Source organism: Erythrolamprus reginae, chromosome 3 (assembly GCF_031021105.1).
Source record: "Erythrolamprus reginae isolate rEryReg1 chromosome 3, rEryReg1.hap1, whole genome shotgun sequence".
Classification (NCBI taxonomy): domain Eukaryota; kingdom Metazoa; phylum Chordata; class Lepidosauria; order Squamata; family Dipsadidae; genus Erythrolamprus; species Erythrolamprus reginae.
This window is the reverse complement of record NC_091952.1, coordinates 42,901,281-42,924,533: the sequence shown is the minus strand read 5'-3', so window position 1 is coordinate 42,924,533 and position 23,253 is coordinate 42,901,281. Positions and strand designations below refer to the sequence as shown.

The window sequence follows — 23,253 nt, the reverse complement described above, 5'->3', positions numbered from 1 at the left end:
GAGCAAAATAACCACTCAAGATCGATTTTATAGTTATTGGGGGTGGGGGTGGGGGTTTGAATTGGGCAGGGCAGGCATAAATTAAAGCTGCAAGTAAAAGCATGGAATGAATCCCTCATGCACATGGCTGCAAGAGTTTGTGCACCCAGGCCAAGCAAGACACACCCGTTTTCTTAAGCAATTCAGTCCCAGCAGTTGAAGCCAAGGGCCTAGGCTTCACAGTCCCATGGATCCTTGACTGGTGGTTGTGTGTATGTGTGTGTGTGTGTGTGTGTGTGTGTATATATTCAGTTGGTATTATATATATATATTTAATACCAACTGAAGTTGACCATATTTGACTACATTTATTGAAGTACAAACTGGATGGACTGAACCAGTTCGAACAATGGGGGGGACTGCTCGCCATTGGGCCTTTAAGGCCGGCCCTCGTTTCCAATTCGTCGCCGCGGGAGCCACGGTTACCGAGGCAGAGAGATTCCCCCCCTCCCCGCTACCCTTATTTACTTAATTGGATTTATATGCCGCCCCACTCTCGAAGGACTCTGGGTGGCTTCGGGCCCGATAGGCCCTAAACTCCAGTCAGAGTAGCTTGGAGGGGAGAAGGGGGGGGGGGGACCTTCTGCAAGTGGGAGCATGCAGCCACATTTTCTGTCAACTGCTTCGGGAAGAATCTCGCAGCCCGTATCCCGACCCACAAACAAAGGGGCGAGAAGGAGGGCTTGGCACCCCATGCGGCGAGAACGAACGCCAGCCCCCTAACAGAAAAAGCGGCTGCGTGTGTGTGTGCGTGCGGAGGCGGGGGGCGCACTTTTCATAGCCCGTCCTCCGCGGACTCTTTTTTTCTCCTCCTCCTCCCTCCCCTCTCGCGCGGAAGCACCTCGTCCATTCTAGAGGCGTTCAGCGACGCTTTGGCTGTTGGGGGAATTGTTCGGAACGGTTGGCCCGAGTCGGAGGCGGCCCGTCCTGCCAGCGATCTTAGCTGGCCATGGCCGAGTTCCTGCCGCCGCCGGAGTGCCCCGTTTTCGAGCCCACCTGGGAAGAATTCGCAGACCCTTTTGGCTTCATCCACAAGATCCGGCCCATCGCCGAGCGGACCGGGATCTGCAAGGTGCGGCCGCCGCCGGTGAGTAAAACCCCTTGGCCCGCGGGAGAGAGGGTCGATCATTTGCACTAAAGCATTAAAAGGGGGGAGTTTGAAGCCGTATTGAAAATAGGCGGGGGGGGGGACGGGACGGACCGATCGTCCCCTTTGGATGCGCTCCTCCCGGGAATCCCCCAGCAGCCCCCGTCTTGCGAGGCTTCTCCGAAACTTTTCCCCAACTCCCCCTCTTCACACGAAGCTTCCACTCCTCCCGGCCGCCCCACTCTCGTGTCGCTACGGGGGGGAGGGGGAAAAAGTGCGCCCTCCCCTATGAGCGGTCCATCCGTTCGGTGGTCGGTTGGGCTCGAGGCTTTTTCCTACGTGGGAGGAGGGGGAGGGACGACGGAGTAGGAGGAGGGTCCTGGGGTGCCCTTAAAAAAGCTTTTGTTGTGCTTCAGGTCGACTTGCTTCCTTGTAGCCCGCAAGGGTTCCCCCCCATCCTCCCCACCCCCTCCCGGCTGAGAGGAGAGTGCGTGGGGTATCGCTCGGCCGTCCTCGTGAAGCCAAGCGGGCTTCGAGGCTCCGGTTTCCCCGTGGGAGACCCGTAAACATGGCTGCCGGCGAGTCTTTCCCCCCCATCGCTCTGGCTTCGGGTTCCCCGACTCTCCGGGAGGAACTCGGCTCGCTCGCGAACCCTCCGCCGTCCGAATAAAAGTTGCCTTGCGAGGTTCCAAACCGACGGTGCGGGGAGCGCGTGTAGAGGCACGCGCGCGTGTGCGCTTACACACGTCACACACACACACACACACACACACGCTCACTCACAAAAGCTTACTTTTGTTAACGTTTCTTCTCTCACCCCCCCCCCTCACGCGCGAAACAATTTGAAGCTGCTGCGGGGTTTTTTTTAAATCCAAAGGGAGAAGTTCTCTCGTGGGGTTGTGTGTGTGTGTGCGTGTGTTTGAAGGGCCTTCTCTGGGTGACTTCTCTTGAGGGTCGCTAGTGGGCAGGGCCTTTAAAAGAGCAGGGGAAGCTTTTGTTTCTGTTCCTACCCCCAGAGCTAACAACTGTGCAGACGTGTTTTCAACTTCATAAAAGGGTTTTTTTTTAAACTTCCCCTTGTGTTTTCTTCTTGCAGGCAAAGTCACGGAACTGTGTGTGCCAGATGGTGGTTTTTTGTTTTGTTTTAAACAAATGTAGGAGTTGGACAATGGCAGGAGTCTCAAGAAAAATTGCTTTAGCTATCAAGAGACAAGCCAGTTCATAAAGTTGGATGGGTTGAAAGTAGTTTTGTGTGTGTAGTCAGGTACTTGGTCGAACAAAGTTGAAGCTGTGTCAAATCCTTAAGGATTTAACACCGCTGCTTTCAATATAAAACACTTGGAGCGGATCATTGTGCAAAGACCTAAATGAGACAGCTGCTTGGGTGTTGCCCTCCATGTTGGCATTGTGGTTGAGCTAAAGCTGAAGAGGTTCTTATTTCCCTCTTTTCTGTACCTGTGGAAATAGTTATGGGGTCGTTCAGGAGCCACCTGGCTTGATTTTTTAAAATAAAAGTATCCATATTTTAAAGTTGAAAATAAAATATATTGCTTTGGAGTTTGGATAAATTTTTCCTTTTACAATCCTAGGCAGACATGGCCACCATTTTAGAGTACAATACATAGTGGGAAGGGTGGGAAGTCTCCATCATTAATAATCATCATCAGGCACTACAGCAGGGTGCAAATGGGTAGTTTTGAATAAAATACCCTGTTAATTATTTATTATTGTTAATTGGCTGTAGCTTTATTACTATAGTTATTTGAATTTAGTGAAAAAGATCAAATATGGATCAGAAGGAAGTAACTGAAAAATCACGTTTGGTTCTTAAAAGGAGAGTTACCTATTCCTTCCACCAAAAATATCTTCCATTTAGGAGACCAAATAGCCGCAGGCAGCATTCATTATAATGAGGAGTCTTTAAAAGCATTTAAATTTGAAATTAAGACATTTTGATTGTTAGTTCTAAAAACATAATGTTCTGTTTTGGATACATTTGAAAATAACTTTTACTTTTAATTGCTGTAGTCAACATAACAGGAGAAAGTGGTATGTAGAACTTCTTCTCTGCTAATTAAAAATACTCATCTTTGTTCCAGTCAGTAATCCATTTATTTCAATAAAGTTTATTTGGAAGTATTCAGTGGGATAGCACTTACATGTTATACAGCTTCTGATTTAAAAAATATATGAAGGATAATATATATTTTGTAGATTCTCTAAATCATTTTTCCATATTTAAATTCATTATTAAATCAGATATATTTTCTATATTTAAGATTGTTATGCAAGCCTTTATTATGTTTTATAATCACTTAAAATTCTAGCATTTGGGGACAGATTTGTACTGTTACCTGGGAGTTTTGTTAATTAAAGCAAGAGGTTTAAAATAAAATTAGTCTATTTTAGAAAATGGATTGAAAATAAGTGAGACATATGTTTCATATAAATTGGTGCAATATTGTGGAAAAATAAAACTAATTTGTTTTTTAAAGTATTTTTCAAGAAAACTATTTTCTCTGCTTGGTCTCTGAAGTTGTTATCTCACATAGTGAGATGTGTTCCACATTTTTGAAACACTTTTTATAAATACCACTTCTATAATAAAGCCTAGTTGTGTATAACAGAGGTCATATTGGACAACACATCTGGTTTGTAGATCAAGTATATGGAGTATAATATGTGCCATGATTACATAGCCATTTTTGCTTTGATGCATTTATTGCTAATACTTAAAATAAACTCCATATTTTTCTGGACTTGGCAGTCAATTGTCTTAGAAAGTGATATATCATTATGAAGAGGCATACTAGCCTTAAGTGCACAAGTAGCTTTCATTTTCCATAATGTGTGGAAAGGCTAAAATTACATTTATCTGGCCTGAATGTGGATCTCTATACTTGTATGTTAATTTTTTTAATAATATAATCTAATGGAAAAATTAAAAGTATGCTGACATAAATGTACCGTAATTTTCCTACAGACTAAGAAGAAAACCTGTCCAGCAAGGTGGTGTATGTTTCTATGATGTGGAAAATGTGCCCATGGATTTTTATGAATCCAGATAATGGCTCAGTATTTCAATCTGGTCCATTTGTTGTTTTAAAAGATGTGTTTACCTTCCTCACCCCCCCAGGAGCATTCTGCAATTCTCCCAAAGCCTCTGCACACTTTGTGTTTGCAAAAAATGGCCCCATTTTTTGCCTCCTAAACCTCCCACATGTGGCATTTTTGCCCTCCTCAGCCCCCAGGAGCATTCTACAGGCCTCCCAAATCCTTTGTGAGCCCTGTTTTTGTGAAAAATGGGCCTCTTTTTGGCAAAAACAGGATGTACAGGGTGGGGTTTGGGGAGGCCAAAAATGGCTGTATTCAGTGTATAAGATGCACCAACATTTCCACTCTATTTATTTATTTATTAATTAAATTTGTATGCCGCCCCTCTCCGCAGACTCGGGGCGGCTCACAACAGCAACAGAAAACAATATACTGTATAATACAAATTCAATAATTAGAAAGCTAAAAACCCATAATTTAAAAAAAACATGCACACAACATGTTGGGGGGTGGGGTGCATCCTATACTCTGAAAAATATGGGACATTGATTTAAGTAAATATTTATACATTGGATAGCATATGTACATTTAATAAATATATATGTACTAATAAGGACTTAGGTAAATTATACACTATTTAACGCACAACGTGCTGCAGAATGCAAGTTTTTAGAGCAGTGGTTCTCCACCTGTAGGTCGGGACCCCATGGGCGGGGGGCGTTGCCTAAGACCATCAGAAAACATGTATTTTCAATGGACTTAGGAACTGAGACTCCGTTCCTCTATCCATCTCCAGGTGGGTCCACCCACATGCAAATAGACTATTGCAAATATATCTATATCATGGGAACTTCTGAGCATGTGCAGAAGCTGAATTTCCGGCACTGCGCATGTATCACCATCTTTGTCAGCTTTTTATTTTTGCATTAAAAAAATTGGCACTGCGCATGCATGCACACACAAAGCGCATGTGTGCCCACGAGGTGCGGCCACACAGTGCAGGAGGAACTGAACAGGCAGCAAGGTAATTAGAACCCACCCCTGAGTTTCCTTATAATTTTATTATTTTTTGGTTTGGTGAGGGGTCAACATGAGGAACTGTATTAAAGGGTTGCGGCATTAGGAAGGTTGAGAACCACTGTTTTAGAGGAATACTGTATCTCATCTAAAATGTTCAGGGAAAATAGTCCCTTTATTGTCATGAACAGTATATACATTCATTGGCAGAAAATACCCCTTTCTGGCTAAGAAATTCAAAACTGGGAATTCTTTTTTACCTTCAGCTTTTAAAATTAACAAAGTTGTCATTTGTAGCATTAGACCTTTATTACTCATATTCATTTAGAGATTATTTTAGGTATATATATACTGAACATTGTACTGTACATTTAGACATACTTGGAGCTATTTTATTTTAATAAATTTATTAGAACTGCAATTCATTTTTTAAAATGCTAGACAACAAAATTTACAAAATAAAAATCTCAAGTAGATATATTGTACTACATAAACAGTGTGTTTATTCACCAGAGCACTAAATTATATTAATTCCTGAAATGAGATTTTCAGTTATAACAATTGATTACAAATTCTATTTTATTGAGCCCTATGTTAGATTATTTTCTTGATGTTTCTTGATTTTTCTGATGATATCTGTCTCCCATATTTCTACTTGGGACAGGTAGCTTTCAATTCCCAGAATTTCCTAACATAGTCATTGGTGAATATTTTGAGAACTAGGATCTTAAATTATTACATCCAGGATTATGTGTTTAAATAGGATACTTCTCATCTACATTGTAGCATTCAGTTAGTCAAATTGTGATTAATCAAGATCTAAATCTTGAATTAAAGCAGCTGTAGCAAGCTTGTGAATCAAGTAATTCTAGTTAGCTATAAATTATGTTCTGAATACACGGCAAAAAAATAGTAAGGGCCATTTAATAGAGTTATTTGCACCATATTTAATCCTCTGATTTAAGCAGAGTTGATAGAAAAGTTATACATTTTTTTTCTGAGTATGAATAGATCAAATTTAAACAATCGTGTCATAATTAACATAAAATCCATTTCCAAAAATGGAAAATCTGTACCATACTTTATATTACTAATCCAGAATTCTATATAAAGAGTTGTTTTTTGCTACTTCTACATCACAAATACCAGCTAATTAAAGAGGAGTTGTTAAATTAAATGGGAGGATAGATGGTTTCAGTAGATTTCTGTTCCCGTAGTAAATGAATTTTCACTTCCAATCTTGAAATGTTTTACAATTATGAAATAAATTGGAAAGCTGTTTTTGGTGAACCTTTTTACCAGGGATGGGTTCTTCCCAGTTCAGACCAGATTGCCCGAACTGTTAACGATCTGCTGGTGTTGTGACGATGGCATCACAAATCCAGTTCAGTTAGTGCCAGTCCGTGGGCGCCACCATCTTTTTGGGGGGAATTTTTGGCGAATTTTTCTGTGTTTGGTTGGTTTCCCCTCTTCTGTTGCTTGAAAAAGAGCCCTCCCACATTCTCCCGGGTTAATACTGACCTTTATTTCTTCACCCGAAGCACAGCTGATCAGCTCCTCAGCTGTGTTTCGGGTTGAATCATGTACTGAGCATGCACAGAAGGGAAATTGAACAAGGGGACTTGCACCAGTGGAGCAAGAGCATGCATGTGAAATGTTGCGATGCAAACTGGTGGTGAAGGTAAGTGGAACCAACCCCTGCATTTCATGTGTTAAATGTTTGCCCTTTACCTTTTAATATTTAAAAAATATGGTGCTGAATTTTAGTATGTACTGACCCAGATGTTTTTTCTCTGATGTTGAGTTATTTCTTTCATAACTTTATTGTTTACCTCAGTTCACCTTCAAGATCAAATTTGCCATAGTTTTCTATACATTGTTGAACAGTTTTACAGCTCATGAAATGTGAATTAATTGCTCACTGTCAAAATCTAATATTAAAAAAAATATTTCTAATTGACTTGAAATGACACCTTATTTCAGAAGTGATAGGATACGTCATTTATTATTACATATATTTTGTTCACTATGAAAGAGATGGCAAATTTCCTACTGCAAATTAACTCCAATAGTTATCAGTGAAAACACCAGGTCCAGATTATAAATCATGAAGTGACAAAATATTCTTAGATTATAGTTGAAACAAATATTGAGAAACCATAGTTGTTGATAGTGAGATAATGAAAGCTTTAAATTTCTCTTTGGTGTGAAAAAAGGAAGTGAATAAACCCAGGCATATGACATCTAATTCATGTAACAACCTATAATGGATGAGCTGTTACTTTATCTGAATTGTCCTGATTCTATCCCATCTGCTGACAAGTATGCAAATCTTGCTTCATAGATGAATGAGTCTCAATATCATTTGCTTCACTATATTTTATTAGTCTTAAAATATTAAATTATTTTAAACTTTATATTATTAAAATATTCTGGACCCAAGGGAGGACAAAAAAGGGATGTACTGGGCCCACAAGTGGTTGGGAACCAGGTCATTTATGGCCTCCAGAAGGCCTTTGGGGTGGGGTGGGGTAGAGAAGGCCATTTCCCCCCTCATTGAATTATGGGTGTGGGCACTCGTGCATGCACGATAGCATGCGGTCATTCACTTTTGGCACCTGAGGGGAAAAAAGGTTCACCATCACTGGTCTAGTACAGGGGTAGGCCAAGTTGTCTCTTCTATGACTTGTGGACTTCAACTCCCAGAATTCCTGAGCCAATCATGTTAGTTCAGGAATTCTGGGAATTGAAGTCCACATGTCATAAAAGATCCAACTTTGCCTACCTCTGGTTTAGTACTATCATTAAAAGCAGGGTAAGAATCTGATGCTAAGGTGATCTGCATTGTAGTTTCCATTATTCCTAGGGCAGGGTTTACAATACAATGATGCTTTCATCAATCTGCTCTCCTTCATCCCCAGTGGATGGCTATGGATCCAGTCATTCCATTATTCCTTGATCAAAAATCCATTCCCATTTCTATTCTAGATCCCCTTCCTAACTACCATTTATCTCAGTGACCTGGATTTGATTGATTGATTCCTCAAGAAAATCTGTAATTCCTGCTAAAGAGATTGTTGCACCATTATGACTTTCATTGAAAGTCCTTTAAAAAAATCTCCTATTTGCAGTTCTGGTGAAGCCTTATTTGGAGTGTATAATGGTTTGGGTCTGATCTGTAAATTTTTACGTACAATTTATTCAGAGGTAGTATTTACTCTTCTTTTCAGCAATCTAGAAGATAATTTTGCAAACTCTGACATTTCTTGAAAGTCTTATCTCTGATTATATTAACACTCTTAGCTTGCCTTTCCATTACTGAGAAGATTTGATAGGTTTATGTATTGCTTCATCTATACCATGTTAAAGTTTAGAAACCTAGTATTTCCTGAAGGAAAATATCTATATCATTGTCTTTCATAATATAAGATTACATGTTCTACTAATACCTTTAACAGATATAAATCAAGCTGATGCTTTTGTGAATTAAGACATGCTGAGGCATGCCTATTTTATGATGAAGAACATCTAGTGAAGGCATCTACATCTGAGAGGACAGCCTAGAGTCATGCATTGCATACATTAAGAAACATTGCGTACATACGAGCCTTAAAATCCAAGGATATAAAAATAAATATGAATCAGTAAATACAGTACAACCTGTGATATTGTACTGTATTGGCTTTAGCATTATTACATAATGAACCATGTTACCGTAGTTATTTGTATTCAAAGCATCAAATAATACTCAAATTAGCAAATGTTTATAATTTACCAGTAGTGAAGCAAGCTATTGTTTCAGAAAAAAAGATTACTGGTATATCCTTATTATATCAATCTATAATGGTCTGTATGATTGAGCAATAAAAGAAACAAATATAGAACAAATAACTATTTTAAAAAGTTGACAAAATATTTATCCTAGAATAGAACTGATCATGTGGTTTCTAAATCTTCAGCAAAGTAACATGTAAGCAATGCATTAGATGTACAGGGAGTTCTTGACTCATAAACATAATGGAGTCTGCCTATTAAAGTTGTAAGTTGTAATGGTTATAAAGCAGGGTATCATATGACTGACCTAATTTTATGGCATCTTTTGCAGTAGTCCTTAAGTAAACACTCAGTCCCTAAGCAAATCCATTGATTGCTCTGAATTGTTTTACTGAAAAACAGAAATAAACTCCCATTTTTGACAAAAACAAAAATGCAGTCATATGACCTATGCTGCAAATGCCATAAATTTAGGCTGGCTGCAGAGCATTCAAAATGGGGTTATGTGATGGGGGTACAGTCATAAAAACTTTGGAACTGGATCATAAGTATCTTGGGGGATCTGTCATAATTTGAATGATTGATAACTGGTCATAAGTCAAGGGTTGTGTCTGTACTGCTTGCAGTTTGGCTGTAAAATTGAAGCACTTAGTTTGTACAAGTTTCAGAAATAAGATATTAATAGGATACAAATCGGGAGGATTGCCATTACTGCTACTGCACACGCAACTTCAGTTCTCCTGTGTGCGTGCGAGCACTATGCATGCACAAGAAGCAAAAACATGCTGAAATCCCACAAGGGGACACACATGTGCGCTAGATTTTGGAAATTTTTTTGTTTCCGTGCATGCGCAGAAGCAAATAATTTCCAAAATCTCTTGCGCATGTGTCCCCTCACACGATTTTGCTTCTGCGTATGCGCACGAAGCAGAAATACAAAAAAATGAAGAGGAAAAATGATGGTGCCCATAGCGATCGTGCACAAATTGGATAATCTGGTGGTTGCTACCAGTGTGCTGTCCCCTACTGTACCGGTAGCAACCCAATATTGATAGAAACATAGAAGTAGATATTAATTTGATCATATACTGTATCAGGGAACATTTTCTTAACAGATCACAAAATCCTATTTTGCTAAGATCATATTTATGGGGGGTTTTTTTAGAGAAAAAAGATGAGAATATTTCAAAGGAACATATAACATGGTGAAGGAACAAGCAACTTTTCTCAATCACTGGAGTCAACAATAATAGAAAGATGAACTTTGTAGAGAAAATTAGGATTCATTGCATAAATTCTTCCCTGCTGATATATTTTCTGAGTGTTTTTCTTTTCAGATAAATTTCTGAAACTAAAAATGAATCCAAATGGAAAGGAAGGAAATGGTCTTGTGGGAAGCATTTCTAGGAAAAATGGGCAAGCACACAATATTTTAATTTTTCTTCCTTTTTGAACGCTGATCATCCCCACTTTTATTTTTAGCATGTTGTGCTTCCTCAAAACTCTGGAACGACATTTTTGCTGAAAACAGATTTCAAGAATATTCATATAATATATAATTGGCAGATGTTGGATTGCTTATTCTATGCTGTGAGGCATTTTTGAATCTGCTTTGATAGTTATACTGCACATTGTAGAGCGATGCATGTTTTCCAAGAGTGTTTGGCTTCAATGAAGGATTGAAGCTATTTTGTAAAGCAAGGTGACCCCTCCCTCTCATTTTTAACACCAAAATAGCTATGTTACTTTTGCATTTTTTCTTACAATTTTCCAGAAGTTCTAGTAACTAAGCGCTCCCCAACCTTTCTGGTTTGTTGGACCAGCAGAGGCAGCAGCAATGGGTGGACAGTTATGTGCTCATATCTGCTGCCACTTGCACAACCCAGTTCCAAATGGGCAGCAGGCTGTGGACCAGAGCTTGAGGATCCTTGTAGTAACTGGAAGACTCTTCTGCACATGTGCAGAAGCCTTTCCATTGTTACAAGAGAGCTACTAAAAGCATCCTTCAGTCATTGAAATTATGATTAAAATTTTAAAAAGCTATGAAACAACTTGCCAGTAGCAAGTTGGGTTATGTTATGGTCTCAAGGAATGTTTGTTACCTGAGCTATATATTACTAATTTATTATTTTATTAATTGGATTTATATGTCGCCTCTTTCCGAGGTCTCAGAGATACAACTTATGTAAAGGTAAAGCCTCATATGGAGGTAACACAGCAGTGTATTCTGTGTCTTGGCTTATAGTTTTAGCTAGTGGTAACAACACAGGGATGCCAAAATTGTTGTGGCTGTGATGAGATCCTCTCCATTACTAAACATCTTCCCACTATACATTAATGGGGCAAATTCCATATTCTGTTGTTCTGCTAATTGTTGTATGCTAAATAAGTATAAATAGCAAACTGTCATTATAAAAGAAACCCAAATAGCAATATGTATGGATTAAAATCTGAATAATTCAATTTCTAATCCCCTGCCAGCAATGAATCTTAATACTGTAGATAAAAATACGCCTATCATTTTCTCTCATTCTCAGTCATTTAACTATGCTGATGGGATAAGGATTGAAATATAACTACTTAATTGTATAACTGACCTGTATTGAGTGGATGCAATCCTTTGAAAATTCATTCGGAATAAATTTCAGTAGTACAGAGGTGATTTTTCTTTTGCCAAATAAAGAAGATCATTATTTATTAGTCCAGTTACGTCCTGTTCCCTGGAAAGAGGTCTCCCACAAGATTTAGATTCTCCCCACTCTGTTACTATTTAGAAGAGTTGTGCAGGGCTGGCTCTTCACCCTGGTCTTTGGCAAGGAAGAGTGAGAGCTCTCCATCATGCTTCCTATATTTTATATTTTATTGATTTTCATTGTAATTTGATTATAAATTAGGTGGAATACTGTTTTAATAAACAGTAGTAGTATTGGCATCCATCTGTGTAAGAAATATTGGTCAACCAACAAAATAAAAACAATGTATTACAGTAAAACAAAGAAATCAAAGTTATATCGTACAGATAGTCCTTGACTTTTTATGGTGTTTGCAGTGTGGTCACATGACTGATTTATGACATTTTGCTGAAAACTGGTATTTACTTTGGCAAAATAAAGCAAATAAAGGGGGTGGTTTTTCCTGCCTTTACCATTTTTATGAATAACTTAGTGGTGTGAATATATCAAATATTCCTGTCTCCTCCTATTTTTCCCATAATAACAATCATGTGAGGTGAATTGGAATAAGAGAGAGTGACTGGCCCAAAGTCACCCACCAGGCTTTCATGCCTAAAGCAAAACTAGAATTCACAGTTTCCTGGTTTCTAGCTTTATGCCTTAACACCTAAACCAAACTGGCTCTTGTTTAATGACCATAGCATTTGCTGACTGATCACTGCAGAAATAAGACTCATAAAATTGTGTTTGTCACATGATGACCTGCTTTATAATAATTGCAGTTTACTACCATAATTGGCAAGGCTCCGTTACAGTTATAAGTCGAGGACCACCTATAAAACTACAGAACCACTAATCACATCCCATCTCCATTGTCTGGAGGAAGAACTAGGTTTTCATGGCCTTATGAAAGTAATAGACTGGAAACTGCAAACTGTCCATATTTCAAACTCTTCAGATAGGTGCCATACCGAGAAGGCATGCTTTCAGTGACTCAAGGTCAGATTGTTTTAGCAACAATGCCCAGAACATATCCACCTGACTAGATCTGGAAGGGCAGACCAACATTATCACAGAAAGATAATTTTGCAAGTAACCTGACCCCATGCTGCGTAGGGCTTTAAAACACATCGAATTTTACTGGGAGCTTGCAGCTCATATAGTAGTAGTGTTCAAAAACAATGAAGATGATTTGGGTTTAACAAATTCACTTTCTGATATGGTGTTTAAATTGAAATTTAAAACAAGTGAGCAAATACTATTTTTTCCAAAAAAGCATTTAATTACCATATCTCAGGCAATATTAAATATAAACCAAATGTTCTTAGTACTTCACCTGAGGGTCCCAGTAGACAAAAGGAATGAAAGACAGGACAGTGAACACTAATATTTGCTTGATCCTCGTTGCTATGATTTCCAAATTGCACTTGAAAAATGCAATGCACCATTATATATTTTTTCAGTTAAATTTCTAAATATCTGAAAATGCAGTAAGAAATTTTTTTGATCAAACTTGCTTTTTTTTTTATTTTTTAGGACTGGCAGCCTCCATTTGCATGTGATGTTGATAAACTTCATTTTACTCCAAGAATCCAAAGGCTGAATGAATTAGAGGTAACAACCCCAGAGATATAAATTATATTAATAACGAACTTACACACCATACCATACAGAATTTTGAAATTAAATGCAATTAAATAATTTTCAAATTATTTTTTGTTACAGAATTTAGATATTTCAGTGTTCATGACTCAATTATTGGTTTAGAGCAGCGTTTCCCAACCGGTGTGCCGCGGCACACATGGCCAGGTGTGCCGCGAGAAGCTCCAGCTGGGCGGGGCACTGCCGGCGCCCCTGCCTGAGTGTCGTCCTGTGGATGGTCTTGGGCTTCACAGTCGCTTCCTGGTTCCCTCTCCTCCCACCGCCTGTGTCTCTCGCCGTCGCCTCCCACCAAGCCGTCGCCCGTTACCGTGGGTTCCTTGAGTGGGAGCTGCCGCTTCCCTCCGTCCAGCTCAGCCACACTGCCGTAGAAAGCACAGAGGTTATTGCCACCGCTTCTGCCTCCACTTAGGGAGCCACCGTGGTCACCACGCCTTTTCCTCTCGCTCAGCTCAACCACGATGGCTCCCTGAGTGGAGGCAGAGGTGGCGGCAATAACCTCTGCACTTTCTACGGCAGCGTGGCTGGGCTGCCTGGAAGGAAGCGGCAGCTCCGAGGAATGAGGCGCTGGCGGTAGACACAGGCGGAGGGAGGAGAGGGAACCAGGAAGCAACCGTAAAGCCCAAGACCAGCCACGGGACGACCTTCAGCCAGGGGCACCGGGACCGCGCACAGCCATGGTGGGAGCAGCATGAGAAAGAGAGGATTCTATCCCACGAGGAGATGCCCACCGAGCTGCAGGTCCCGCTGCCGTCGCCTTCTTTCCCTCCGCCTCTTTCTCCTCATGCAGCCTGAGCCCGCCTTTGCAAGTCCGCCCTGGCTTTCGCTTCGCCCCATGATTTCCCCGCAATTTCATCCAGGCCACCTCTTGCCTCCTTTTGAACTGCGGGGAAATCTGCGGGCGAAGCAAAAGCCAGGGCGGGAGAGAAGCATGGGGGTGGGGAAGGAGGAGAGCCCCTCAGCGCTTCCCCTCCGCCAAGCTGCCTGCTTGTCCTCGCGCCTCGTTGCTACCTCCTGCATTTTTCCAGGGGCCTTTGGAAGGTACCCAGGGAAGGGGGAGGGATTGGGGGTGGCTGCAGCGGCTTCTCGTCCTCCTCATCGGGCTGCTAACGCCCGCCCGGCCCCTCTTGCATGCAGTCCCTTCACCGAACGCTTTTTTCTTCTCACAGCTGAGGCAGGATTTGGAATGTCGGGTGTGTGTGCGTGTGGGCTCCGCATCCCCCTGCCACCCGGAACATTTAAAATAAGAAAAACCTTCGCCGGCCTCCGCAGAGAAGAAAGGAAGAGAGAGAAAGAGAGAGAGAGCAAGAGAGACATAGCAAGAGAGGCAGAGAGAGAGGGAGAGCAAGAGAGACATAGCAAGAGAGGCAGAGAGAGAGAGAGAGACAGAGAAAGAAAAAGAGAGAGAAAGAAAGAGAGCTAGCAAGAGAGAGAGAAAGAGAGACAGAGAAGGAGAGACAGAGAGAGAGAGAAAGAGATAGCAAAAGAGAGAGAAAGAGAGAGAAAGAAAGAGAGAATGAAAGAGAGATAGCAAGAGAGGCAGAGAGAGCAAGGGAGAGAGAAAGACATAAAGGGAGGGAAGGAGGGAGAGAGAAAGAGAGCAAAAAAGAGAGGAAGAAAGAAAGAGGGATGGAGAGAGAGAAAGAAGGGAAGGAAGGAAGAGAGAGAAAGAGTGAGGGAGAAATAGAGCGAAATGGAGGAAGATTTTTTTTTTGTCAAAACTTTTCTTTAGGCCCACCCCCCACCCCCACCCCACCCCCCGTTCATTGTTCCCCAGGATTTTGAAAATATGAATAATGTGCCGCGGCTCAAAAAAGGTTGGGAAACACTGGTTTAGAGTCTCAGTCTCAATTTGTTTCACAGGACACATCATTTTATATATTTAAAACATTGTAGTCTTCCATTCTGGTATCACTTTTTGTATTTGTTGCCACTTGTAGCTCAATAATGTTTAGCAACCAAGTGTGAGTCAGGAGTTTTCTTTTTTTATTCTTTACTTAATGAAGTTTCCTTTTTATATTATGTGTACTTATTTTTATTTATATAGATTTAAAAGATTTCTGGCTCTAATCAACTTTGGGTGTCTTACATAATAAAAAAGATAAAAGAAACATAGGCATTCAGAGAAAAAGACACATACCAGTATAAAACAGAACAAAGTCTTATAAGACAAAATCTTACAGGGCCTTCAGTACTCTGCCTCAGAGTATAGGAGAATATAGGTAGCCCTCAACTTACAACCAGTCACTCAGCAATTGTTTTAAGTTGCGATTGACTCAAAAAATGTATTTACAATCCAGATTTGAAGTTCCAGTGACCAATCCCACCTTTGTGATCACATGATCACACTGTTGCTTACTGGCCAGTATTTAAAACTCTGCTGCATTCTGCAGAGTCATGTGATGTCAATTTATAATTTTTTCCCTCTGGAATCAGGCTTTTGCTTCCAGTTTCGAACAAAAATCACCCAGCAAAAAAAGGTGATTAAAATCGGGCACAATCATATGGTAACATGTATAACAATCAGCATGGCCAACTATGGTCATAAATCAAGAACTAATTGTAGTCAAGTTTTCAGTGATTTATGGAATAACAGAGTGGGAGCTACAAAACCCCAATTGTTAATATTCCAATGTTTTTATTGAAGAGGTGTCATATTCCAAAACGCAAGAAAACCACATTGATGTTCCTTTAAGCAGTTTCCTTTATTGATCCTCACCTTCAGACAGAAATCTTACTTTCTTCAAGGCTTCCTAAAAAGCTATCAGGGTTGGGATGAATATGATCTCCGAAGAATGATATTCTAAAGCGTAGGCAACAAAGAACAGCCAAAATCCATCATTTATTTAGTTTCTTTTTATTCAACATACAAAATACCTTGAGGAATGCTCACATTGAAACACCAAAATGAAAGCTGATTTCTATATAATATATCCACTTTATATTTTAATAGGCTCAGACTAGGGTGAAACTGAATTTTCTGGACCAGATAGCAAAGTTCTGGGAACTCCAGGGATGCACATTGAAAATTCCACATGTAGAAAGAAAAATTCTAGATTTGTTCCAGCTTAACAGGGTAAGTTGTGTTTTACAATTTTTGTCAAAAATTTGTAAATACTGTATCATATTTTTCGGTGTATAAGACGCACCCTTTTACTTCAAAAAGATGCATAAAAAATGGGTGCATCTTATACACCGAACATTGGGTGGCGGCAGCTGTCCCCGAGGCCGCCCGGCATTCCTCAGCTGGTGACCGACGACTCGGCCCCGGAGATGAGTAGGGCACATGGCAATAGCTTCGGAGAAGTGGGCGGGAGTCCCCTCAACACATCCAGCCGGCGGAGGAGCCTGCTGGGTGGCTTTGATCATCCGGCAGGACAGGGCTTGGCTCCATCAGCCCCCACCTCAATCTCCCACCTTCGGTGGCGCCTTTGGGAGGGCGCAGAGTTCGGCAAAGATGCTGCGAGCAAAGCTGCCTCAGCTCGGGAATTTCAGAGCTGGTGCCCTCTGCTCGGAGCACCTTCGCTGACCGCTGCGCCATCCCAAAGGCGCCACCGAAGGCGGGAGATTGGGGTGGGGGCTGATGGAGCCAAGCCCCGTCCCGCCGGATGATCGAAACAAAATGATCCCTCTCCTGCATTGTCACTGCCGCTGCTAGTTCATGGAGCCTGAAAGGTTGGGGACCACTCTTCTAGGGATTTTAGAACAGTATTGTGTTTTCTATTAGAAAATGGTAAGAAATTGTATCTTGTGTCATTTTGCTAGAATCAAATGGTGAGCTTGAAATGTTCACTCATTTTTAGAGAAGTTGTGGATTACTTAAAACAAATCAAATTATTATTTTAAAATTTTCTTATTGATAATCTATAGATTACTAATAAAGCAAAAAACTACATACTTAGAGAAAGTGCCATTTATTAGCTATATTTTTACCACTGTTTTAATGCATACATTTTTACTTTATAGCTAGTTGCAGAGGAAGGTGGATTTGACTTGGTTTGCAAGGATAGAAAATGGACTAAAATAGCTACCAAGATGGGATTTTCTCCTGGCAAAGCAGTGGGATCACATATACGTGCTCACTATGAACGCATTCTTTACCCTTACAATTTATTCCAATCTGGAGCTAGCCTTCTGGTAAGTTCTGCTTTTATAGTCCAGATTTTTAATCATTTTTTTCCCATTCTGCTTTAAAACATTCCAACAGCACTTTAAAGTATCAAATATTTGTCCTTAATTTAGAAGTTTGGGTGCTGGCTGTTGGATTCTCAAAGTGATACATAATTCAGTGGGGTTTGGAAAGTTTTTATAAAACTTTGAATATTTCCATTATCTTAAAGCACAACCATTATTTAGCAAGAAATTGATTTTTATATAGGATATTTTTATCCTATAAAAAGAAGAACTGAATGAATTGATTGCTTCCTCACAATTGGAAGGAAGATTGTCCTTGGAGTAATTTAAAATTGCAGCTAGTCTTTAGAATTCTTTGCCCTGTATTCTGCAGTACATGTGTTTCAGTATGCTAGTTTCCATTTATCATTTTGAACTTGTTTAGGTATTTTCATTTTCATTTTCATTATGTAGTCATAAAACCTTTTTCCTGTTCTCAAATCTGAGAGAAATATAAAAACAATCTTCTGAGATACAACATTAATATTGAGTAGTGTGATTTTAGATTAGATTAGATTAGATTAGATTTATTGGATTTATATGCCGCCCCTCTCCGCAAACTCGGGGCGGCTCACAACAAAGTAAAAACAATACATAATAACAAATCCAATACCCACCAATCCAATTACAATGTTAAGCTAAAAAATTCATAAAAAACAACCCCAGAATATTAAAAAACAAGCACACAATCAATCTAACACCAAAACAACATGGGCAAGGGGGAGATGTTTCAGTTCCCCCATGCCTGACGGCAGAGGTGGGTCTTAAGGAGTTTACGAAAGGCAAGGAGGGTGGGGGCAATCCTAATCTCGGGGGAGTTGGTTCCAGAGGGTCGGAGCCGCCACAGAGAAGGCTCTTCCCCTGGGTCCCGCCAGACGACATTGTTTAGTCGACGGGACCCGGAGAAGGCCAACTCTGTGGGACCGAACCAGTCCCTGGGATTCGTGCGGCAGAAGGCGGTCCCGGAGATATTCTGGTCCGCTGCCATGAAGGGCTTTATAGGTCATAACCAACACTCTGAATTGTGACCGGAAACTGATCGGCAACCAATGAAGACTGCGAAGTGTTGGAGTGATATGGGCATACTGTTAAAGCATAAAATTCTAAAAACCTGTTAAAGCATAAAATTCTCTAGCAAAACAAACCCTGACTAATCTTAGTCTCTCTTCAGGTGCATATACACACACAATTAGCTCATATGTGTTAGAATTATGATTTATATAGATGCATGGAGTTTTCATAACTAATTTGTTACAATGAATACACTTTTATAAAAGTAAAATACATCTCTCCTGAACCTGCCTTTCCTTCCTTTTTTTCTTAATAATTTGTTTTATTATATGCTGATATTTTTTCAATAAAAAAGAAATAAAAGCAAAATAAATAATTAGCTGCTCTTTTACAATTAGAAAATATCATTGATTTAACTACAAATGGGTATTTTTAATGGAAACTTATATTTATCAAAATAAATTGTCATTTAATAAACAATATAGTGTGTTTGCATTATCACACATTTGAGTATAATATTGTGTGCATACATTTTCCATAATGAATAAGTGTTTAATATTTTCTAATGGTCATAGTGTTACTATTGTAAACTAAGGAATTTCTTGGTCTCTATGGCACTATATTAAGTTTATGAGTATATAGATAAGACTTATATAAAGTAATAACTAGTGGCAATATAGTTATGTTATGTTCTTTGCATTATAGGGGCTAAATCAATTAAATATTAATACATCGCATTAAATATTATGCAAAATATTTTAATGGCTTTTTTAAAGCATTGTGACCAACGTTTAAGACCAAAGAATATTGTGTTACAAGCACAAAATAAGAGTAGGGATGATAGGAGTGGGAAGAGAATAATCGGTTAAACTCTGCAAAATGAAATTGGCAATAAGATGTGAAATTCATTCAGTTTCTATGTTTATACAAGGAAACTGAAGTCCAATTTCACTGCAAATTTCTCATCCCAATGGAAGGCAGTTTTACATTGAAAAAAAAAAATAGTGCTTGCATATTACCAGTAGTTGAATCTAATCCAAACTGGTTGCTGTGATGGTAAAATTGTAAGTGGACTGAATTTACTGTATTTTTCGGAGTACTGTATAAGACATGCACCTCCCCCCCCAAAAGAGGATGAAAATGTTGGTGTGAATATAGCCATTTTTGATCTTCCTAAGCCTCGTCCCCATGTTCCATTTTTGCTAAAAATGGCCTTGTTTTTCACAAAAATTGGGTGCACAGAGGTTTGGCAGACTTGGGGGTACGCCTGAGGGCTGGGGGAAGGCAAAAACACCCCCATTTTTGCAGGAAAATGGCTGGGGTTTTTTTTTTCCTTCAAAAATTGGATTGTTTTTGTCTTCCCCCAGTCCCTAGAAGCACTCTGCAGGCCTCCTAAATCCTCTGTGCACCCAAAAAGAGGCCCAATTTTTTTTAAGCAAAAACAGCATTTTTGCCTTCCTCCAGCCCCTAGGAGCAGTCTGCAGGCCTCCCAAACCCTTTGTGTGGCCCAGTTTTTGTAAAAACTGGTGAAAAACGGGTTTGTTTTTGCAAAAATCAGAGTGCGAAAAGGGTTTAGGAGGCTTGCAGAGTGTCTGGGAGAAGACAAAAACGCTCCTATTTTTGCAAAAAAAAACCAGGTCCATTTTTGTGAAAAACAGGATGCACAGAGGATTTGGGAGTTTTGCAGAATGTTCCTGGGGGTCGGGGAGGACAATTTTTTTTCTTTACTTTCCTCTTTGAAATCTTGTTGCGTTTTATAGTCTGATAAATATGGTAGTAAATTTGCATTTCACTCCCTCACTGTGGGAAAACACAATTATAAATCCTAGCCAGTTGAGATCTGTAGTAGTTCATATATTTCTTGCAGTGTTTTATAGTTAGATACTAAATGTAATATTTAAACATGCATACACTATTTAATCTTTCTCAACTAAGCAATATGTGTGTTGAAAAAAAAGCGTATATTTTGCTTAGTGAAGAAATGTTAATAATGCAAGGTTCTCTCAATAAAAATGTCTGGTTTTGGATCAGAAAAATGATCTTCATGATTCTGTCATGATCATTTTCCTATATTCCCAATTAGACTAATTAGGCAAATGCTGCAGTTCATTTAATCGTTTTGTGTGTGAAGATATTGCTGTCGTGGCTAATAGAATTGGAGGGATGTCTTGTGCACATTTTCTTCATTACCTCTTGTAGTCATAGTTACTGTGACGGGAATATATAAACAATTTTCCATTTTCATCCTAAACAGTCAGCCATTTTGGTTACTGTATTACTCAAAATCTACTTTTGCAGATGTCTTTGAAAATAAAACCTGAAGGATTTTTTAAGGGCCATTCTGAAAGTGAATGATTTTCAAATGACTACTCGTGGCCTCCATTTACAAGGTCACAATTCCTTTCAGTTGTAACTCTCCAAGCTCTCTCTTGCAATAGGCACCAGACATTTGTTCCAAACTGATGTGTTTAGTGGATGATGCAGTTCTGGAAAAGGTATGTTTGACATGATTTTTTGACTGACATCCCTTCTCATCTTTGTTCTAAACTATTTTGGATGCTATCTGAACCATCTCCTATGCAAAATATTCAAATTGTATATTCTGTTAAAGAAATCATTATTTAAATGAATCTTAATTTTTTAAATCTTACTTGTATTAGAAAATGTATTAGAAAAAGTATATAATTTTGAACAATATTAAAGCTTATATGTACTTTAAAATGAATTGCACAAAAAAGTCTAAGTTTTAAAATATGCTTTTGGGTAAAACTGTCAGTGTTTCTGATTGTTTTTAAATAGAAAAATTCCTTTTTTTGATAAAATAGGTTGCTCAGCTGAATCCCATAACTAGCTTGATTGTTCATTTATATTTCTTTTCTTGAAATGTAAAGAGATGAACAAGTTCTTACTTGATAAATGTTTATTAGAATTTGCATATTCATATTTTAATTATTTTATGGCAGAAAAGCTGTCATAGAGTACAAATTGGAGTTTTTATTCCAATTTGTACTCTTAACTAGACTTTCCATTGTTGATTATATGTCTATCTTTGTCTCAGCTTTCTGCCCTTTTTAAACTTGGCAATAATTTTCCTGTTTTTTCTGTTCAACATTGAATTTTTAAAACTCGCCAAAATAAGGTGATTTTGTATTTCGTAGAACTCTGTTATAATATCTTTTCCTTCAGTATAGACAGATATAATTTCATTGTTCTGATACACTTAGAATGTAATGATTTACAAAAATAGCATGCATAAAAATGTCTGTGCTATTAAAATATGAAATACACATTTTAAAGGTACCTTAAACAGGCAATTCTGGTGTCCTCTTCAATGTGGAATACTGTAGATTTTTAAAATAGTATCTAGCATCATTACATTCATGAAGTAAAAGTGGTTAACTGACAGGACTGATTTCTCTATAGTAATAAAGAATTTTCTTTCATAAGAGTCAGAAACTAGAAAGATGCTTATCAACAAATAAAAATGTTGTAAATAAGGGATATTGAAATTAGCATGGTTTTTGCTTTATTTTTAAGAATCAAGTTTGGCAGATACTTTGCATGTCAATATACACTGCTCAAAAAAATAAAGGGAACATTCGAATACAGTACATCCTAGATCTGAATGAATGAAATATTCTCATTGAATACTTTGTTTTGTACAAAGTTGGATGTGCTGACAACATGTGAAATTGATTGTCAATCAGTGTTGTTTCCTAGGTGGACAGTTTGATTTCACAGAAGTTTGATTTACTTGGAGTTATATTGTGTTGTTTAAGTGCTCCTTAAGTGTACTGTTTCTGAGCAATATTTTGTATATTGTCTCAGCAGATAGCAATCTGTTCTGGGGCTAAAGAGTTAAGAAGGGTTGGTTTGATTGGTGTATGAGTTAATATTGGGATTATAGATTTGGGCACCAGGAACTAATGCCATAGAGAAAGGTTTTTCCATAGACCGGAGGGGACATGAGTTCATGTGCTGCCTGTATCACACAGATGGGGTTTCACTTGTTAGCCTGGTCCGGTTTCTGGTATGTTGTGGACTGGTACTAATCTCATGGACCAGGGGTTGCACACCTGGATGTGAACACAGAATCCACCAAGAGTTGAGTTTGACTTGAAAGAGACTTTTTGGGAGGGAGGGGGGAATGTAATGGCCAACTTTGCAAAACTAGGCTGTATATAATCTCCCCCCACCCATGTTTTATTTATTTTATTTATATAAAATAAAAATTCAATTTCCAATCAACTGTATCTGATATGGGTACAGTTGTTTTTAAGCAGTCATAAATAATCCACATATTTGCTATAATAATAATAATAATAATAATAATAATAATAATAATAAAATATTATCTTCTTTAACAACTCTCCACTTTAACATTTCCTCTTTTTATGTCTCCTTTCTTCTAACTTCTGTTACTATTGTCTAGCCATTGATAAAATACATCCCTTATCAGAAATATTCAGTTTCTTCTTTATCCTTAATAGTAAGCATTAGTCTATCCATTTCTACACATTCTAGTATTTTCTTAATTACATTCTCATGTGACAGAATCTTATCATTTTTCCATTGTTGTGGAAATACAATTCTGGTTGCACTTAATATACAGTAATACCTCATCTTACGAACTTAATTGGTTCCGGGATAAGGTTCGTAAGTAGTGATGGGCGAATTGAACCCGCACAATTCGGGTCCGTACTGAATTTTGCGGTGTTTGGTATGCCGAACACGAACTCGAAATTTTTGCAAAGTTCGGGCAAAGTT

General features: G+C 38.9%; 1 protein-coding gene across 3 annotated transcripts in view; it reads left to right on the top strand.

Moving 5' to 3' along the window:
* The first annotated feature begins 526 nt into the window (after positions 1-526).
* The window catches only part of KDM5B (lysine demethylase 5B), a 64,386-nt gene continuing 41,659 nt past the window's right edge, over positions 527-23,253 (top strand). For 2 of the 3 annotated variants that reach the window (XM_070744978.1, XM_070744979.1), the window contains exons 1-5: positions 890-1,126; positions 13,180-13,257; positions 16,256-16,378; positions 17,269-17,439; positions 20,925-20,981. In XM_070744978.1, the coding sequence (XP_070601079.1) occupies positions 989-1,126; positions 13,180-13,257; positions 16,256-16,378; positions 17,269-17,439; positions 20,925-20,981 (567 nt within the window). In that variant the 5' untranslated portion in view covers positions 890-988. Of the gene's footprint in view, positions 1,127-13,179; positions 13,258-16,255; positions 16,379-17,268; positions 17,440-20,924; positions 20,982-23,253 lie in introns of all 3 variants that reach the window. The other variant, XM_070744977.1, reaches the window with a different exon arrangement.